This window comes from Lethenteron reissneri, chromosome 65 (assembly GCF_015708825.2).
Source record: "Lethenteron reissneri isolate LAM-NWPU_2019-01 chromosome 65, ASM1570882v1, whole genome shotgun sequence".
Taxonomy (NCBI): domain Eukaryota; kingdom Metazoa; phylum Chordata; class Hyperoartia; order Petromyzontiformes; family Petromyzontidae; genus Lethenteron; species Lethenteron reissneri.
The window spans coordinates 9,969,302-9,990,397 of NC_083843.1; the positions used below are offsets into that span (position 1 = coordinate 9,969,302).

Below are 21,096 nucleotides of genomic sequence, written 5' to 3' on the forward strand. Positions count from 1 at the left end.
CCGTGCCTCTGCCAGCGGGATTCAACACTTCACGTGGCCTCAACGTGCACATAGCCTGGCACGGGTGCCGTGGTGACGTCACCACCACCTAGTGGCGAATGGAGGCTGTTGTTGTTGTTGTGTCTGTGTGTGTGTGTTCCTGTGTGTGTCTGTGTGTGTCTGTCTGTGTGTGTCTGTCTGTGTGTGTTTGTCTGTGTGTATGTCTGTCTGTGTGTGGGTATGTCTGTCTGTGTGTGTCTGTGTGTGTCAGTGTGTGTGTCAGTGTGTGTGTGTCTGTGTGTGCGTGTCTGTGTGTGTGTGTCTGTGTGTGCGTGTGTGTGTGTCTGTGTGTGCGTGTGTGTCTGTGTGTCTGTGTTTATGTGTGTGTGTGTGTCTGTGTGTGTGTCTGTGTGTCTGTGTGTCTGTGTGTGCTCACTAACAGCACTTGCCCCAACAGTCTGTTAAGGCTACACGGGCACGGGGGTGGGTGGGGATCTTGAATTTTGTGTCTATCTGTAAGTTTCCATGCGTCCGTGTGCACGTGTGTGTCCGTGTGTATCCGTGTGTGTCCGTGTGTCTGTGTTTGTGTGTGCTCACTTGTATGTGTGCCTCTGTGTGTGTCCGCGTGTGTCCGTGTGTGTGTCCGTGTGTGTCTGTATGTCTGTGTTTGTGTGTGCGTGCACCCGTGTGTGTGTGTGTGCCTCTGTGTGTGTCCGTGTGTATGTACTCCCTTGTGCGTGTGTGTGACCCCGTGTGTGTGCCTCTGTGTGTGTGTGTGTGTGCGCCGGTGTGTGTCCATGTGTGTGTGTGTGTGACCCCGTGTGTGCGCCTCTGTGTGTGTGTGTGACCCCGTGTGTGGTGTCTCTGTGTGTGTGTGTGTGACCCCGTGTGTGTGCCTCTGTGTGTGTGCCTCTGTGTGTGTGTCTGGGTGTCCTTGTGTGTGTGTGACCCCTTGTGTGTGCCTCTGTGTGTGTGTGTGACCCCGTGTGTGTGCCTCTGTGTGTGTGCCTCTGTGTGTGTGTCTGGGTGTCCTTGTGTGTGTGTGTGACCCAGTGTGTGTGCCTCTGTGTGTGTGCCTCTGTGTGTGTGCCTCTGTGTGTGTGTCTGGGTGTCCTTGTGTGTGTGTGACCCCGTGTGTGTGTGTGTGACCCCGTGTGTGTGCCTCTGTGTGTGTGTGACCCCTTGTGTGTGTGTGTGACCCCGTGTGTGTGTGTGTGACCCCGTGTGTGTGCCTCTGTGTGTGTGTGTGTCCGGCAGGGTGTGACGATCCCTTCGCAGAGGCGCTACGTCTACTACTACAGCTACCTGGTGACCCACGCGCTGGAGTACCGCTCCACGCCCGTGCTGCTACACAAGATCACCTTCGAGACAATCCCCATGTTCAGCGGAGGCACCTGCAGTGAGTGACGGGAGAGTTCAGAGTTCACGCACGCGTTGCGTAACCAAGCGTGCTGATCTGTGGGTGGGTGTCTGTGGGTGTCTGTGGGTGTCTGTGGGTGTGTCTGTGGGTGTCTGTGGGTGTCTGTGGGTGTCTGTGGGTGTCTGTGGGTCTGGGTGTCTGTGGGGGTGTCTGTGGGTGTGTCTGTGGGTGTCTGTGGGTCTCTGTGTCTGTGGGTCTGCGTGTCTGTGGGTCTCTGTGTCTGTGGGTCTGCGTGTCTGTGGGTGGCTGTGGGTGTGTGTGGGTGTCTCTGTGGGTGTCTGTGGGTGTCTGTGGATGTGTGTGTGTGTCTGTGGGTGTGTGTGGGTGTCTGTGGGTGTGTCTGTGGGTCTCTGTGGGTCTCTGTGGGGCTGGGTGTCTGTGGGTGTCTATGGGTGTCTGTGGGTGTGTCTGTGGGTGTGTGGGTGTCTGTGGGTGTCTGTGGGTGTCTGTGGGTGGGTGTCTGTGGGTGTCTGTGGGTGTGTCTGTGGGTGTGTCTGTGGGTGTCTGTGGGTCTCTGTGTCTGTGGGTCTGCGTGTCTGTGGGTCTGCGTGTCTGTGGGTCTCTGTGTCTGTGGGTCTGCGTGTCTGTGGGTGTCTGTGGGTGTCTGTGGGTGTCTGTGGGTGTGTGTGGGTGTCTGTGGGTATCTGGGTCTCTGTGGGTGTCTCTGTGGATGTTTCTGTGGGTCTGGGTGTCTCTGTGGGTGTCTGTGGGTTTCTGTGGGTGTGTCTGTGGGTCTCTGTGTCTGTGGGTCTGCGTGTCTGTGGGCGTCTGTGGGTATCTGGGTCTCTGTGGGTGTCTCTGTGGATGTTTCTGTGGGTCTGGGTGTCTCTGTGGGTTTCTGTGGGTGTCTGTGGGTGTCTGTGGGTCTGCGTGTCTGTGGGTGTCTGTGGGTGTGGGTGTCTGTGGGTGTCTGTGGGTGTCTATGGGTCTCTGTGGGTGTCTGTGGGTCTCTGTGGGTCTGGGTTTCTGTGGGTGTCTGTGGGTCTGTGTGTGTGGGTCTCTATGGGTGTCTGTGGGTCTGGGTATCTCTGGGTGTCTGTGGGTGTCTGTGGGTCTCTGTGGGTCTGGGTGTCTGTGGGTCTCTGTGGGTCTCTGTGGGTCTCTATGGGTCTGTGGGTCTCTGTGGGTGTCTGTGGGTCTCTGTGGGTCTGGGTTTCTGTGGGTGTCTGTGGGTCTGTGTGTGTGTGGGTCTCTATGGGTGTCTGTGGGTCTGCGTGTCTGTGGGTGCCTGTGGGTGTGTGTGGGTGTCTCTGTGGGTGTCTGTGGGTGTGTGTGGGTGTCTCTGTGGGTGTCTCTGTGGGTGTCTGTGGGTGTGTGTGGGTGTCTCTGTGGGTGTCTGTGGGTGTGTCTGTGGGTGTCTGTGGATGTGTGTGGGTGTCTGTGGGTGTGTGTGGGTGTCTGTGGGTGTGTCTGTGGATCTCTGTGGGTCTCTGTGGGCCTGGGTGTCTGTGGGTGTCTGGGTGTGTCTGTGGGTGTGTGGGTGTCTGTGGGTGTCTGTGGGTGGGTGTCTGTGGGTGTCTGTGGGTGTTTGTGTCTGTGGGTGTGTCTGTGGGTGTGTCTGTGGGTGTCTGTGGGTCTCTGTGTCTGTGGGTCTGCGTGTCTGTGGGTCTCTGTGTCTGTGGGTCTGCGTGTCTGTGGGTATCTGTGGGTGTCTGTGGGTGTCTGTGGGTGTCTATGGGTGTGTGTGGGTGTCTGTGGGTATCTGTGGGTGTCTCTGTGGGTCTCTGTGTCTGTGGGTGTCTGTGGGTGTCTATGGGTCTCTGTGGGTCTCTATGGGTCTGTGGGTGTCTGTGGGTCTCTGTGGGTCTGGGTTTCTGTGGGTGTCTGTGGGTCTGTGTGTGTGTGGGTCTCTATGGGTGTCTGTGGGTCTGCGTGTCTGTGGGTGCCTGTGGGTGTGTGTGGGTGTCTCTGTGGGTGTCTGTGGGTGTGTGTGGGTGTCTCTGTGGGTGTCTCTGTGGGTGTCTGTGGGTGTGTGTGGGTGTCTCTGTGGGTGTCTGTGGGTGTGTCTGTGGGTGTCTGTGGATGTGTGTGGGTGTCTGTGGGTGTCTGTGGGTGTGTCTGTGGGTCTCTGTGGGTCTCTGTGGGCCTGGGTGTCTGTGGGTGTCTGGGTGTGTCTGTGGGTGTGTGGGTGTCTGTGGGTGTCTGTGGGTGGGTGTCTGTGGGTGTTTGTGTCTGTGGGTGTGTCTGTGGGTGTGTCTGTGGGTGTCTGTGGGTCTCTGTGTCTGTGGGTCTGCGTGTCTGTGGGTCTCTGTGTCTGTGGGTCTGCGTGTCTGTGGGTATCTGTGGGTGTCTGTGGGTGTCTATGGGTGTGTGTGGGTGTCTGTGGGTATCTGTGGGTGTCTCTGTGGGTCTCTGTGGGTGTGTCTGTGGGTGTCTGTGGGTGTCTATGGGTCTCTGTGGGTCTCTATGGGTCTGTGGGTGTCTGTGGGTCTCTGTGGGTCTGGGTTTCTGTGGGTGTCTGTGGGTCTGTGTGTGTGTGGGTCTCTATGGGTGTCTGTGGGTCTGGGTGTCTGTGGGTGTCTGTGGGTGTCTGTGGGTCTCTGTGGGTCTGGGTGTCTGTGGGTCTCTGTGGGTCTCTGTGGGTCTCTATGGGTCTGTGGGTCTCTATGGGTCTGTGGGTCTCTATGGGTCTGTGGGTCTCTGTTGGTGTCTGTGTATCTCTGTGGGTCTGGGTGTCTGTGGGTGTCTGTGGGTCTGGGTGTCTGTGGGTCTGTGTGTGTGTGGGTCTATGGGTGTCTGTGGGTCTGGTTGTCTGTGGGTGTCTGTGGGTGTCTGTGGGTGTGTGGGTATCTGTGGGTGTCTGTGGGTCTCTGTGGGTGTCTGTGGGCGTCTGTGGGTCTCTATGGGTCTGGGTGTCTGTGGGTCTCTGTGGGTCTCTGTGGGTGTCTGTGGGTCTCTATGGGTTTGGGTGTCTGTGGGTCTCTGTGGGTCTCTATGGGTCTCTGTGGGTGTCTGTGGGTCTCTGTGGGTCTGGGTGTCTGTGGGTCTCTGTGGGTCTGGGTGTCTGTGGGTCTCAATGGGTCTCTGTGGGTCTCTGTGGGTCTGGGTGTCTGTGGGTCTCTGTGGGTCTGGGTGTCTGTGGGTCTGGGTGTCTGTGGGTCTCTGTGGGTCTGGGTGTCTGTGGGTGTCTGTGGGTCTGGGTGTCTGTGGGTCTCTGTGGGTCTGGGTGTCTGTGGGTAATGGGTCTCTGTGGGTCTGGGTGTCTGTGGGTGTCTGTGGGTCTGGGTGTCTGTGGGTCTCTGTGGGTCTGGGTGTCTGTGGGTCTCAATGGGTCTCTGTGGGTCTCTGTGGGTCTGGGTGTCTGTGGGTGTCTGTGGGTCTCTGTGGGTCTGGGTGTCTGTGGGTCTCAATGGGTCTCTGTGGGTCTCTGTGGGTCTGGGTGTCTGTGGGTGTCTGTGGGTTTGGGTGTCTGTGGGTCTCAATGGGTCTCTGTGGGTCTCTGTGGGTCTGGGTGTCTGTGAGTGTCTGTGGGTCTCTATGGGTCTGGGTGTCTGTGGGTCTCTGTGGGTGTGGGTCTCTGTGGGTCTCTATGGGTCTCTATGGGTCTGGATATCTGTGGCTCTCTTTGCGTGTCTGTGGGTCTCTGTGGGTCTGGGTGTTTGTGTATAGTGTAGTGTATAGAGTGTAGTGTGTAGTGTAGTGTATAGTGTAGTGTATGTATCTATCTACCCCTGTGTGTGTAGTGTATAGTGTATAGTAGTGTATAGTGTAGTGTATAGAGTGTAGTGTATGGATGTATGTATCTACCTGTGTGTGTGTAGTGTATAGTGTAGTGTATGGATGTATGTATCTACCTGTGTGTGTGTAGTGTATAGTGTATAGTGTAGTGTATGGTGTAGTGTAGTGTGTAGTGTATAAAGTAGTGTATAGTGTAGTGTATAGTGTAGTGTATGTATCTACCTGTGTGTGTGTAGTGTATAGTGTAGTGTATGTATCTACCTGTGTGTGTGTAGTGTATAGTGTAGTGTATGTATCTACCTGTGTGTGTGTAGTGTATAGTGTAGTGTATGGTGTAGTGTAGTGTGTAGTGTATAAAGTAGTGTATAGTGTAGTGTATGTATCTACCTGTGTGTGTGTAGTGTATAGTGTAGTGTATGTATCTACCTGTGTGTGTGTAGTGTATAGTGTAGTGTATGTATCTACCTGTGTGTGTGTAGTGTATAGTGTAGTGTATGTATCTACCTGTGTGTGTGTAGTGTATAGTGTAGTGTATGTATCTACCTGTGTGTGTGTAGTGTATAGTGTAGTGTATGTATCTACCTGTGTGTGTGTAGTGTATAGTGTAGTGTATGTATCTACCTGTGTGTGTGTGTGTGTTAGACCCACACCTGGTGGTGTACAAAGAGAAGATGAAGCTGCTTTCGTTGTCGTGCGTGAGGAGGGAGGACCGCTGTTTGGTCTTCACGCTGCCCCGGGCGTTACTCCTCTGTGAGGACGTCAAGATGGAGTTCTTCAACAAGCAGAACATGATGATGAAAAAGGTGGCTTCTACTACACACAGACACACACACAGACACACACACACACAACAAAGATCCCCCGTATAGCCTCAACAGACTGTAGGGGCAAGTGCTGTTAGCGAGCACCTATGAAGGCCGGAACGGTACACGAGGGGGTGGGTGGCCAGCACCACGCCCGACCGCCTTTGTCTCCCCAGTGGCGATGTTTACACACCGCACCAGGTACTCATTTAAGGCTAAGTCGACCTAGGGGAGGCCCAGGACCGGTTCAGATAATCGTCACTGGTGTTGGCCGTGAGCGGGAATCGAACTCGGGTCGCCAGGTTCATAGCGCAGCGCGCTAACCGCTACACTATCGCTCCCCACACACACACGCAGATACACACACACAGATACAACAACAACCGCCATTCGCCACTAAGTGGCGGTGACGTCACCACGACGCTTGTGCCAGGCCAAGTGCACCTTGAGGCCACGTGAAGTGTCGAACGCCCGCTGGCAGGAGGTCACGGGGCAGACCCAGCAGGTGCCACGGGTCGACTGACCGAGATGACCGAGATGACTGGCTGATGCACCACCTGTGCCCCCTATTGTGCCAACTTGCTGTGCTTTAGCCACCCGGCGCTCCGCTCGTTGTTGTGAGCGTCGCTCCTCCGCCCTCCGTTGTTGTTGGAGGGCGACTGCCTCCAACTGCCCAGTAGCGTCCTTCACGAGCCACCTCCACTGAGGCCGATCTTGACACCGCTGGTACCAGTCATCGGCAAGTCCACTCAGATCAACGTCCTCCTGTACCACATCACTCCATCTCTTCTCTAGCCCGTGCCGCGCCCGTCTAGCCCCCTCGATCCGGCCGAACAAAAGCTGTTTAGGCATGCGGTGGCTGGGCATGCGGGCTACATGACCCAGCCAACGCAGCCTTGCCTGCCGGAGGAGCTCACCGATGGGACTTTGCCCAGATCTTTAAAGGATTGTGAGCTCCTCACACAATCCAGCCTGCAGGTTAAACCCAGGATGGATCGTAGGCAGGCCAGCCTAAATGTTTCCAACCGGCACTCACTCACACATCATACACTCACTCACACTACCACCGACTCACTCACGCTACCACTGACTCGCTCACACATCATACACTCACTCGCACTACCACTGACTCACTATCACTACCACTGACTCACTCACACTACCACTGACTCACTCACACATCATACACTGACTCACTCACACTGCAACTGACTCACACTACCACTGACTCACTCACTCACTCATCATACACTGACTCACTCACACATCACACACTCACACTACCACTGACTCACTCACTCACTCATCATACACTGACTCACTCACACATCACACACTGACTCACACTACCACTGACTCACTCACACTACCACTGACTCACTCACACTGCCACTGACTCACACTACCACTGACTCACTCACACTACCACTGACTCACTCACACTACCACTCACTCACTCACTCACACTGCCATTGACTCACTCACACTACCACTGACTCACTCACACTACAACTGACTCACTCACACTACCATTTACTCACTCACACTACCACTGACTCACTCACACTACCACTGACTCACTCACACTGCCACTGACTCACTCACACTACCACTGACTCACTCACACTACCACTGACTCACTCACACTACCACCGACTCACTCACACTACCACTGACTCACTCACACTACCACCGACTCACTCACACTACCACTGACTCACTCACACTACCACTGACTCACTCACACTACCACCGACTCACTCACACTACCACCGACTCACTCACACTACCACCGACTCACTCACACTACCACTGACTCACTATCACTACCACTGACTCACTCACACTACCACTGACTCACACTACCACTGACTCACTCACACATCATACACTCACTCACACTACCACCGACTCACTCACACTACCACTGACTCACACTACCACTGACTCACTCACACATCATACACTCACTCACACTACCACTGACTCACTCACACTATCACTGACTCACTCACACTACCACTGACTCACTCACACTACAACTGACTCACTCACACTACCATTTACTCACTCACACTATCACTGACTCACTCACACTACCACTGACTCACTCACACTACAACTGACTCACTCACACTACCATTTACTCACTCACACTACCACTGACTCACTCACACTGCCACTGACTCACTCACACTACCACTGACTCACTCACACTACCACTGACTCACTCACACATACATTGACTTACTCACACTATCACAGACTCACTCACACTGCCACTGACTCACTCACACTACCACTGACTCACTCACACTACCACTGACTCACTCACACTACCACTGACTCACTCACACTACCACCGACTCACTCACACTACCACTGACTCACTCACACTACCACCGACTCACTCACACTACCACTGACTCACTCACACTACCACTGACTCACTCACACATCATACACTCACTCACACTACCACTGACTCACTCACACTACCACCGACTCACTCACACTACCACTGATTCACTCACACTACCACCGACTCACTCGCACTACCACTGACTCACTCACACTACCACTGACTCACTCACACTGCCACTGACTCACTCACACTTCCACTGACTCACACTACCACCGACTCACTCACACATCATACACTCACTCACACTACCACCGACTCACTCACACTACCACTGACTCACACTACCAGTGACTCACTCACACATCATACACTCACTCACACTACCACCGACTCACACTACCACTGACTCACACTACCACTGACTCACTCACACATCATACACTCACTCACACTACCACTGACTCACTCACACTATCACTGACTCACTCACACTACCACTGACTCACTTACACTATCACTGACTCACTCACACTACCACTGACTCACTCACACATCATACACTCACTCACACTGCCACTGACTCACACTACCACTGACTCACACTACCACTGACTCACTATCACTACCACTGACTCACTCACACTACCACTGACTCACACTACCATTGACTCACACTACCACTGACTCACTCACACTACCACTGACTCACTCACACTACCACTGACTCACTCACACTACCACTGACTCACACTACCACTGACTCACTCACACTACCACTGACTCACACTACCACTGACTCACTCACACTGCCACTGACTCACTCACACTACCACTGACTCACTCACACTGCCACTGACTCACTCACACTACCACCGACTCACTCACACTACCACTGACTCACACTACCACTGACTCACTCACACATCATACACTCACTCACACTACCACTGACTCACTCACACTATCACTGACTCACTCACACTACCACTGACTTACTCACACTACAACTGACTCACTCACACTACCATTTACTCACTCACACTACCACTGACTCACTCACACTGCCACTGACTCACTCACACTACCACTGACTCACACTACCACTGACTCACTCACACTACCACTGACTCACTCACACTACCACCGACTCACTCACACTACCACTGACTCACTCACACTACCACTGACTCACTCACACTACCACTCACTCACTCACTCACACTGCCATTGACTCACTCACACTACCACTGACTCACTCACACTACAACTGACTCACTCACACTACCATTTACTCACTCACACTACCACTGACTCACTCACACTACCACTGACTCACTCACACTGCCACTGACTCACTCACACTACCACTGACTCACTCACACTCACACTACCTGACTCACTCACACTACCACCGACTCACTCACACTACCACTGACTCACTCACACTACCACCGACTCACTCACACTACCACTGACTCACTCACACTACCACTGACTCACTCACACTACCACCGACTCACTCACACTACCACCGACTCACTCACACTACCACCGACTCACTCACACTACCACTGACTCACTATCACTACCACTGACTCACTCACACTACCACCGACTCACTCACACTACCACTGACTCACACTACCACTGACTCACTCACACATCATACACTCACTCACACTACCACCGACTCACTCACACTACCCCTGACTCACACTACCACTGACTCACTCACACATCATACACTCACTCACACTACCACTGACTCACTCACACATCATACACTCACTCACACTACCACTGACTCACTCACACTATCACTGACTCACTCACACTACCACTGACTCACTCACACTACAACTGACTCACTCACACTACCATTTACTCACTCACACTATCACTGACTCACTCACACTACCACTGACTCACTCACACTACAACTGACTCACTCACACTACCATTTACTCACTCACACTACCACTGACTCACTCACACTGCCACTGACTCACTCACACTACCACTGACTCACTCACACTACCACTGACTCACTCACACATACATTGACTTACTCACACTATCACAGACTCACTCACACTGCCACTGACTCACTCACACTACCACTGACTCACTCACACTACCACTGACTCACTCACACTACCACTGACTCACTCACACTACCACCGACTCACTCACACTACCACTGACTCACTCACACTACCACCGACTCACTCACACTACCACTGACTCACTCACACTACCACTGACTCACTCACACATCATACACTCACTCACACTACCACTGACTCACTCACACTACCACCGACTCACTCACACTACCACTGATTCACTCACACTACCACCGACTCACTCGCACTACCACTGACTCACTCACACTACCACTGACTCACTCACACTGCCACTGACTCACTCACACTTCCACTGACTCACACTACCACCGACTCACTCACACATCATACACTCACTCACACTACCACCGACTCACTCACACTACCACTGACTCACACTACCAGTGACTCACTCACACATCATACACTCACTCACACTACCACCGACTCACACTACCACTGACTCACACTACCACTGACTCACTCACACATCATACACTCACTCACACTACCACTGACTCACTCACACTATCACTGACTCACTCACACTACCACTGACTCACTTACACTATCACTGACTCACTCACACTACCACTGACTCACTCACACATCATACACTCACTCACACTGCCACTGACTCACACTACCACTGACTCACACTACCACTGACTCACTATCACTACCACTGACTCACTCACACTACCACTGACTCACACTACCATTGACTCACACTACCACTGACTCACTCACACTACCACTGACTCACTCACACTACCACTGACTCACTCACACTACCACTGACTCACACTACCACTGACTCACTCACACTACCACTGACTCACACTACCACTGACTCACTCACACTGCCACTGACTCACTCACACTACCACTGACTCACTCACACTGCCACTGACTCACTCACACTACCACCGACTCACTCACACTACCACTGACTCACACTACCACTGACTCACTCACACATCATACACTCACTCACACTACCACTGACTCACTCACACTATCACTGACTCACTCACACTACCACTGACTTACTCACACTACAACTGACTCACTCACACTACCATTTACTCACTCACACTACCACTGACTCACTCACACTGCCACTGACTCACTCACACTACCACTGACTCACACTACCACTGACTCACTCACACTACCACTGACTCACTCACACTACCACCGACTCACTCACACTACCACTGACTCACTCACACTACCACTGACTCACTCACACTACCACTCACTCACTCACTCACACTGCCATTGACTCACTCACACTACCACTGACTCACTCACACTACAACTGACTCACTCACACTACCATTTACTCACTCACACTACCACTGACTCACTCACACTACCACTGACTCACTCACACTGCCACTGACTCACTCACACTACCACTGACTCACTCACACTACCACTGACTCACTCACACTACCACCGACTCACTCACACTACCACTGACTCACTCACACTACCACCGACTCACTCACACTACCACTGACTCACTCACACTACCACTGACTCACTCACACTACCACCGACTCACTCACACTACCACCGACTCACTCACACTACCACCGACTCACTCACACTACCACTGACTCACTATCACTACCACTGACTCACTCACACTACCACCGACTCACTCACACTACCACTGACTCACACTACCACTGACTCACTCACACATCATACACTCACTCACACTACCACCGACTCACTCACACTACCCCTGACTCACACTACCACTGACTCACTCACACATCATACACTCACTCACACTACCACTGACTCACTCACACTATCACTGACTCACTCACACTACCACTGACTCACTCACACTACAACTGACTCACTCACACTACCATTTACTCACTCACACTATCACTGACTCACTCACACTACCACTGACTCACTCACACTACAACTGACTCACTCACACTACCATTTACTCACTCACACTACCACTGACTCACTCACACTGCCACTGACTCACTCACACTACCACTGACTCACTCACACTACCACTGACTCACTCACACATACACTGACTTACTCACACTATCACAGACTCACTCACACTGCCACTGACTCACTCACACTACCACTGACTCACTCACACTACCACTGACTCACTCACACTACCACTGACTCACTCACACTACCACCGACTCACTCACACTACCCCTGACTCACACTACCACTGACTCACTCACACATCATACACTCACTCACACTACCACTGACTCACTCACACTACCACCGACTCACTCACACTACCACTGACTCACTCACACTACCACTGACTCACTCACACATCATACACTCACTCACACTACCACTGACTCACTCACACTACCACCGACTCACTCACACTACCACTGATTCACTCACACTACCACCGACTCACTCGCACTACCACTGACTCACTCACACTACCACTGACTCACTCACACTGCCACTGACTCACTCACACTTCCACTGACTCACACTACCACCGACTCACTCACACATCATACACTCACTCACACTACCACCGACTCACTCACACTACCACTGACTCACACTACCACTGACTCACTCACACATCATACACTCACTCACACTACCACCGACTCACTCACACTACCACTGACTCACACTACCACTGACTCACTCACACATCATACACTCACTCACACTACCACTGACTCACTCACACTATCACTGACTCACTCACACTACCACTGACTCACTCACACTATCACTGACTCACTCACACTACCACTGATTCACTCACACTACCACTGACTCACTCACACATCATACACTCACTCACACTGCCACTGACTCACACTACCACTGACTCACACTACCACTGACTCACTATCACTACCACTGACTCACTCACACTACCACTGACTCACACTACCATTGACTCACACTACCACTGACTCACTCACACTACCACTGACTCACTCACACTACCACTGACTCACTCACACTACCACTGACTCACTCACACTGCCACTGACTCACTCACACTACCACTGACTCACTCACACTACCACTGACTCACTCACACTGCCACTGACTCACTCACTACTTTCCTCCACTGACTCACTCACACTACCACTGACTCACTCACACTCACTGACTCCTCACACTGCCACTGACTCACTCACACTACCACTGACTCACTCACACTACCACTGACTCACTCACACTACCACTGACTCACTCACACTACCACTGACTCACTCACACTACCACTGACTCACTCACACTACCACTGACTCACTCACACTACCACTGACTCACTCACACTACCACTGACTCACACTACCACTGACTCACTCACACTACCACTGACTCACACTACCACTGACTCACTCACACATCATACACTCACTCACACTACCACTGACTCACTCACACTACCACTGACTCACACTACCACTGACTCACTCACACATCATACACTCACTCACACTACCACTGACTCACTCACACTACCACCGACTCACTCACACTACCACTGACTCACACTACCACTGACTCACTCACACATCATACACTCACTCACACTACCACTGACTCACTCACACTATCACTGATTCACTCACACTACCACTGACTCACTCACACTATCACTGACTCACTCACACTACCACTGACTCACTCACACTACCACTGACTCACTCACACATCATACACTCACTCACACTGCCACTGACTCACACTACCACTGACTCACTCACACTACCACTGACTCACTCACACATCATACACTCACTCACACTGCCACTGACTCACACTACCACTGACTCACTCACACTACCACTGACTCACACTACCACTGACTCACTCACACTACCACTGACTCACACTACCACTGACTCACTCACACTACCACTCACTCACTCACTCACACTGCCATTGACTCACTCACACTGCCACTGACTCACTCACACTACCACTGACTCACTCACACTACCACTGACTCACTCACACATACACTGACTTACTCACACTATCACAGACTCACTCACACTGCCACTGACTCACTCACACCACCACTGACTCACTCACACTACCACTGACTCACTCACACTACCACTGACTCACTCACACATCATACACTCACTCACACTGCCACTGACTCACACTACCACTGACTCACTCACACTACCACTGACTCACACTACCACTGACTCACACTACCACTGACTCACTCACACTACCACTGACTCACTCACACTACCACTGACTCACTCACACTTCCATTGACTCACACTACCACTGACTCACTCACACTACCACTGACTCACTCACACTACCACTGACTCACACTACCACTGACTCACTCACACTACCACTGACTCACACTACCACTGACTCACTCACACTGCCACTGACTCACACTACCACTGACTCACTCACACTACCACTGACTCACTCACACTACCACTGACTCACTCACACTTCCATTGACTCACACTACCACTGACTCACTCACACTACCACTGACTCACTCACACTACCACTGACTCACACTACCACTGACTCACTCACACTACCACTGACTCACACTACCACTGACTCACTCACACTACCACTGACTCACACTACCACTGACTCACTCACACTGCCACTGACTCACACTACCACTGACTCACTCACACATCATACACTCACTCACACTACCACTGACTCACTCACACTGCCACTGACTCACACTACCACTGACCCACACTACCACTGACTCACTCACACTACCATTGACTCACACTACCACTGACTCACACTACCACTGACTCACTCACACTACCATTGACTCACACTACCACTGACTCACACTACCACTGACTCACTCACACTACCACTGACTCACACTACCACTGACTCACTCACACTACCACTGACTCACTCACACATACACTGACTTACTCACACTTCCATTGACTCACACTACCACTGACTCACTCACACTACCACTGACTCACTCACACTATCACTGACTCACACTACCACTGACTCACTCACACTACCACTGACTCACACTACCACTGACTCACTCACACTGCCACTGACTCACTCACACTACCACTGACTCACTCACACTACCACTGACTCACACATACACTGACTTACTCACACTATCACAGACTCACTCACACTACCACTGACTCACTCACACTACCACTGACTCACTCACACTTCCATTGACTCACACTACCACTGACTCACTCAAACTACCACTGACTCACTCACACTACCACTGACTCACACTACCACTGACTCACTCACACATCATACACTCACTCACACTACCACTGACTCACTCACACTGCCACTGACTCACTCACACTACCACTGACTCACTCACACTACCACTGACTCACTCACACTTCCATTGACTCACACTACCACTGACTCACTCAAACTACCACTGACTCACTCACACTACCACTGACTCACACTACCACTGACTCACTCACACATCATACACTCACTCACACTACCACTGACTCACTCACACTGCCACTGACTCACTCACACTACCACTGACTCACTCACACTACCACTGACTCACTCACACTTCCATTGACTCACACTACCACTGACTCACTCACTCATCATACACTGGGAGTGTCATGCTGCCAGCTATGGCTGCAAGTTTGGTCGTACGTGCGATGTTTATCGTTTATTGTTAAATTTGAACTACATTTCCCACGATTACCGTTGTTACATTGTTTTTATAGCTTCATGTTCTTAGGTTTTTTTCGGTAAAGTCACGTAGGTAAAAAAAGACATTAAAAAGTAAAATAAAATAAAAATCACGACGTTTCGGAGGCAACACAAGCTTCCGTCTTCAGGTGGAAGCTTGTGTTGCCTCCGAAACGTCGTGATTTTTACTTTTTAATGTTTTTTTTTACCTACGTGACTTTACCGAAAAAAACCTAAGAATATGAATCATTGCAGTCACGAAAGCTTCAAATCTAGAATTTATAGCTTCATTTTAGTGATTCGAAAACATCTGGTTCGTCTAAATTGTCTCATTTTTGTTATTGTTGACTTGCACCACTTTGGGATTTTTGTACGAGTTTTAGAAAAAAAATGTTTGCTGGTTTATTCCAGGATGTTTCTGTTCAGCGTCGTCGCTTGAAGATGTTTCTGTGTTCACGTTTAGTTTATTGCGTTTGCACCCGAATCAAGAGCCGCATGGCTCACAGGGCGATGCCTAATTCATAAAACTTGAACTTGAAACTCCCCCCCCCTCCCTCTCCCCCCTCCCTCCCCCCCTCTCCCCCCACTCTCCCCCCACTCTCTCCCCCCACTCTCTCCCCCTTTTCCCACTCTCCCCACCCCCCTCCCCCTCCCCCCATTATCCCCCTCCCCCCCCTCCCCCCTCTCTCCCCCCATTCCCCCCCCTCTCTCCTCCTCCCTCTCTTTCTCACCACTCTCCCCACCCCCCCTCCCCCCTCTCTCTCCCCTCTCTCCCCTCGCTCTCTCCCCCCTCCCTCACTCCCCCCACCCCCTCTCCCCCACCCCCCTTCTCTCCCCTCCCACTCCCCCCACCCCCCCTCCCCCCTCTCTCTCTCTTCTCTCTCCCCACTCTCCCCCCCTCTCCCCCCACTCCCCCAACCCCCCCCACTCCCCCCACCCCCCCTCCCCCCTCTCCCCCCACCCCCCCACCCCCCCTCCCCCCTCTCTTTCCCCCCACTCTTCCCACTCCCCCCACTCTCTCCCCTATTCCCCCCCCACTCCCCCCACCCCCCTCTCCCCCTCTCTCTCCCTCCCCCCTCTCTCCCCCCACTCTCCCCACTCTCCCCCCACTCCCCCCCACCACCACCACCACTCTGTGTGTAGATGTTCCACTTCTGGATCAACACTTTCTTCATCCAGGAGGGGCTCCCCTCCAGCGGCGGCGTGGGGGGCGGCTACATCGGTGCCCCCCCCGCTGGCCTCAACGGAGCCCCCCCCGAAGTCGGAGCCGGGGGAGCCGGGGGGGGCACCGCGGCCGCCTCCGCCGTGGGGGGGGCAGCGGGGCCCCCCCCCGGGATGTCCGGGGGGGGCGTGGGGGGCGCTCCGGCTTGCGTGCAGCTGGAGGTCGGTCCAGGGGGAGTGACGCGTTTCCTGACGCTCACCCTCAACAAGGCCGAGCTGGACAAGGCCAACAAGGACAAGGCCAACAAGTGCTTCTCTCCCAACTTCAAGGTGAGCGGGGCGAGGGAGGGGGTCACGATGGCCGTGTTGAGGTTCAAGATGGCTGTGTTGAGGTTCATGATGGCCGTGTTGAGGTTCAAGATGGCTGTGTTGAGGTTCACGATGGCCGTGTTCAGTGGGGTGAGGTTCACGATGGCCGTGTTGAGGTTCAAGATGGCCGTGTTGAGGTTCATGATGGCCGTGTTGAGGTTCATGATGGCCGTGTTGAGGTTCACGATGGCCGTGTTGAGGTTCAAGATGGCCGTGTTCAGTGGGGTGAGGGTCACGATGGCCGTGTTGAGGTTCAAGATGGCCGTGTTGAGGTTCATGATGGCCGTGTTGAGGTTCACGATGGCCGTGTTGAGGTTCATGATGGCCGTGTTCAGTGGGGTGAGGTTCACGATGGCCGTGTTGAGGTTCACGATGGCCGTGTTGAGGTTCATGATGGCCGTGTTCAGTGGGGTGAGGGTCACGATGGCCGTGTTGAAGTTCAAGATGGCCGTGTTGAGGTTCAAGATGGCCGTGTTGAGGTTCATGATGGCCGTGTTCAGTGGGGTGAGGTTCACGATGGCCGTGTTGAGGTTCACGATGGCCGTGTTGAGGTTCATGATGGCCGTGTTCAGTGGGGTGAGGGTCACGATGGCCGTGTTGAGGTTCAAGATGGCCGTGTTGAGGTTCATGATGGCCGTGTTCAGTGGGGTGAGGGTCACGATGGCCGTGTTGAGGTTCACGATGGCCGTGTTGAGGTTCATGATGGCCGTGTTCAGTGGGGTGAGGGTCACGATGGCCGTGTTGAGGTTCAAGATGGCCGTGTTGAGGTTCATGATGGCCGTGTTCAGTGGGGTGAGGGTCACGATGGCCGTGTTGAGGTTCAAGATGGCCGTGTTGAGGTTCATGATGGCCGTGTTCAGTGGGGTGAGGGTCACGATGGCCGTGTTGAGGTTCACGATGGCCGTGTTGAGGTTCACGATGGCCGTGTTCAGTGGGGTGAGGGTCACGATGGCCGTGTTGAGGTTCAAGATGGCCGTGTTGAGGTTCAAGATGGCCGTGTTGAGGTTCATGATGGCCGTGTTCAGTGGGGTGAGGTTCACGATGGCCGTGTTGAGGTTCAAGATGGCCGTGTTGAGGTTCATGATGGCCGTGTTCAGTGGGGTGAGGGTCACGATGGCCGTGTTGAGGTTCACGATGGCCGTGTTGAGGTTCATGATGGCCGTGTTCAGTGGGGTGAGGGTCACGATGGCCGTGTTGAGGTTCAAGATGGCCGTGTTGAGGTTCATGATGGCCGTGTTCAGTGGGGTGAGGGTCACGATGGCCGTGTTGAGGTTCACGATGGCCGTGTTGAGGTTCACGATGGCCGTGTTCAGTGGGGTGAGGGTCACGATGGCCGTGTTGAGGTTCAAGATGGCCGTGTTGAGGTTCAAGATGGCCGTGTTGAGGTTCATGATGGCCGTGTTCAGTGGGGTGAGGTTCACGATGGCCGTGTTGAGGTTCAAGATGGCCGTGTTGAGGTTCATGATGGCCGTGTTCAGTGGGGTGAGGGTCACGATGGCCGTGTTGAGGTTCACGATGGCCGTGTTGAGGTTCATGATGGCCGTGTTCAGTGGGGTGAGGGTCACGATGGCCGTGTTGAGGTTCAAGATGGCCGTGTTGAGGTTCATGATGGCCGTGTTCAGTGGGGTGAGGGTCACGATGGCCGTGTTGAGGTTCACGATGGCCGTGTTGAGGTTCACGATGGCCGTGTTCAGTGGGGTGAGGGTCACGATGGCCGTGTTGAGGTTCAAGATGGCCGTGTTGAGGTTCACGATGGCCGTGTTCAGTGGGGTGAGGCTCACAATGGCTGTCGGTCGCCCAAGGCTGGATTTAAACTCCATCTCCTTCTACCTCATCCCCCCCCCCCGTGTCTACCCCCCTGTATCTACCCCTCCCCATGTCTCACCCCCCCCCGTGTCTCACCCCCCCCGTGTCTCACCCCCCCCGTGTCTCCCCCCCCGTGTCTCCCCCCCCCCCGTGTCTACCCCCCCCATGTCTCTCACCCCCGCCTGTGTCTACCCCCCCCATGTCTCTCCCCCCCCCCGTGTCTCCCCCCCCTCCGTGTCTCCCCCCCCCGTGTCTCCCCCCCCGTGTCTCCCCCCCCCACCAGGTGAAGCTCTACTTCACAGCGGCGAGCGAGGAGCGAGTGGCCGATGCGGCCGCCGCCGACACGGCCGCCGCCGCCGCTGCAGCAGCAATGGCCTCCTCCTCCTCCTCTTCGTGGTCGTCCACCTCGTCGCTGGCCAACAGCCCGGGCCCCACGCAGCCTCCTCCCCAGGGGGGCGAGAGGCCTCCCTCCTCCTCCTCCTCCTCCATCTGCGGAGCGGCCGATGGCGGCGGCGGCGCTGCGGGGACGATGGCGTGGATGGCGGGCGGCGGTGGCGGACACCACCACCACCACCATCATCAGCACCTCCACCTTCTTCACCACCACCAGCAACAGCAGCAGCAGCACGGTGGTGGAGCTGCGGTCGGGCCGGGCGGTCGACCCCCGGCCCCGATTCCCGGTGGTGGCGGTGACTGCTACGGCGTTGGCGGTGGTGGAGTTGGTGGCGGCGTTGGTGCGGGTCTCTGTCCGGCGGACCTGCCGGACGCAGACGCCGAAGACTTCCACTACTCGGACACGTCCGAGTCGGACCCCGAGATGGACACCATGGACCCCGAGCAGCAGCAGCAGCAGATCACCAAGGTGTGACGGCGGAGAGAGAGAGAGAGAGAGAGACACGGCACGCGGGGTGGGGCGGTGATGATGATGATGATGGAGGTGGAGACATGGGGAGGAGGAGTAGGAGATGGAGGAGGTGGAGACATGGGGAGGATGAGGAGGAGATGGAGGAGGAGATAATGGAGGAGATAATGGAGGAGGATGAGATGAGGAGGAGGTGGAGACACGGGGAGGATGAGGTAGGGAGAGAGATGGGGGAGATGGTGGTGATGTGATGCTTTGTCAGGGAGAGAGATGGGGGAGATGGGAGGAGCGAGAGGAGAGGGGGGGGATTGAGGTGACGAGAAACAGGGAGGGGAGGGATGAGGGATGAGTGAGTGATAGCGCAGTGAAAGAAGGGATGGTGGTTATGATGCGTTGGTAGGCAGAGAGATGGCGGAGATGGTGATGGTGTGATGCTTTGGCAGGGAAAGAGATGGGGGAGATGGTGATGATGTGACACTTTGGTAGGGAGATGGATAAGGGGAAATGGTGGTGACGTGATGCGCACGGGGAGAAGGAGAGCCTTGAACTTCAGCCGGGATGAACGAGATGACGATGAAGATGGGAACTGGTGACAGAGGAAGGAAAACAATCATCCCGTTCCCTCCCCCCCCCGCGACCTCCACCCTCCACCGGTGATGAGAATGTGACGGAGCCGCCAATCTCCTGAGCTCTCTCGGTTGTAGAGAGAGAGAGAGGGGGGGGAGGCAGTGGGCACCGATGATGAAAACGACGGTGGTCGGAGTGGCGGCGAAAACGGATGATGATGACGA

At 53.9% G+C, this 21,096-nt stretch overlaps 1 protein-coding gene across 1 annotated transcript in view; it reads left to right on the forward strand.

Annotated features, from left to right (window-relative positions):
- LOC133359462 (AT-rich interactive domain-containing protein 1B-like) overlaps window positions 1-20,521 on the forward strand; it is a 26,698-nt gene extending 6,177 nt beyond the window's left edge. Inside the window, exons 4-7 of the mRNA XM_061577878.1 lie at window positions 1,237-1,378; window positions 5,720-5,880; window positions 17,251-17,598; window positions 19,727-20,521. Coding sequence (XP_061433862.1) covers window positions 1,237-1,378; window positions 5,720-5,880; window positions 17,251-17,598; window positions 19,727-20,311 — 1,236 coding nt within the window. The 3' untranslated portion in view covers window positions 20,312-20,521. The remainder of the gene's footprint in view (window positions 1-1,236; window positions 1,379-5,719; window positions 5,881-17,250; window positions 17,599-19,726) is intronic.
- The last annotated feature ends 575 nt before the right edge of the window (window positions 20,522-21,096 follow it).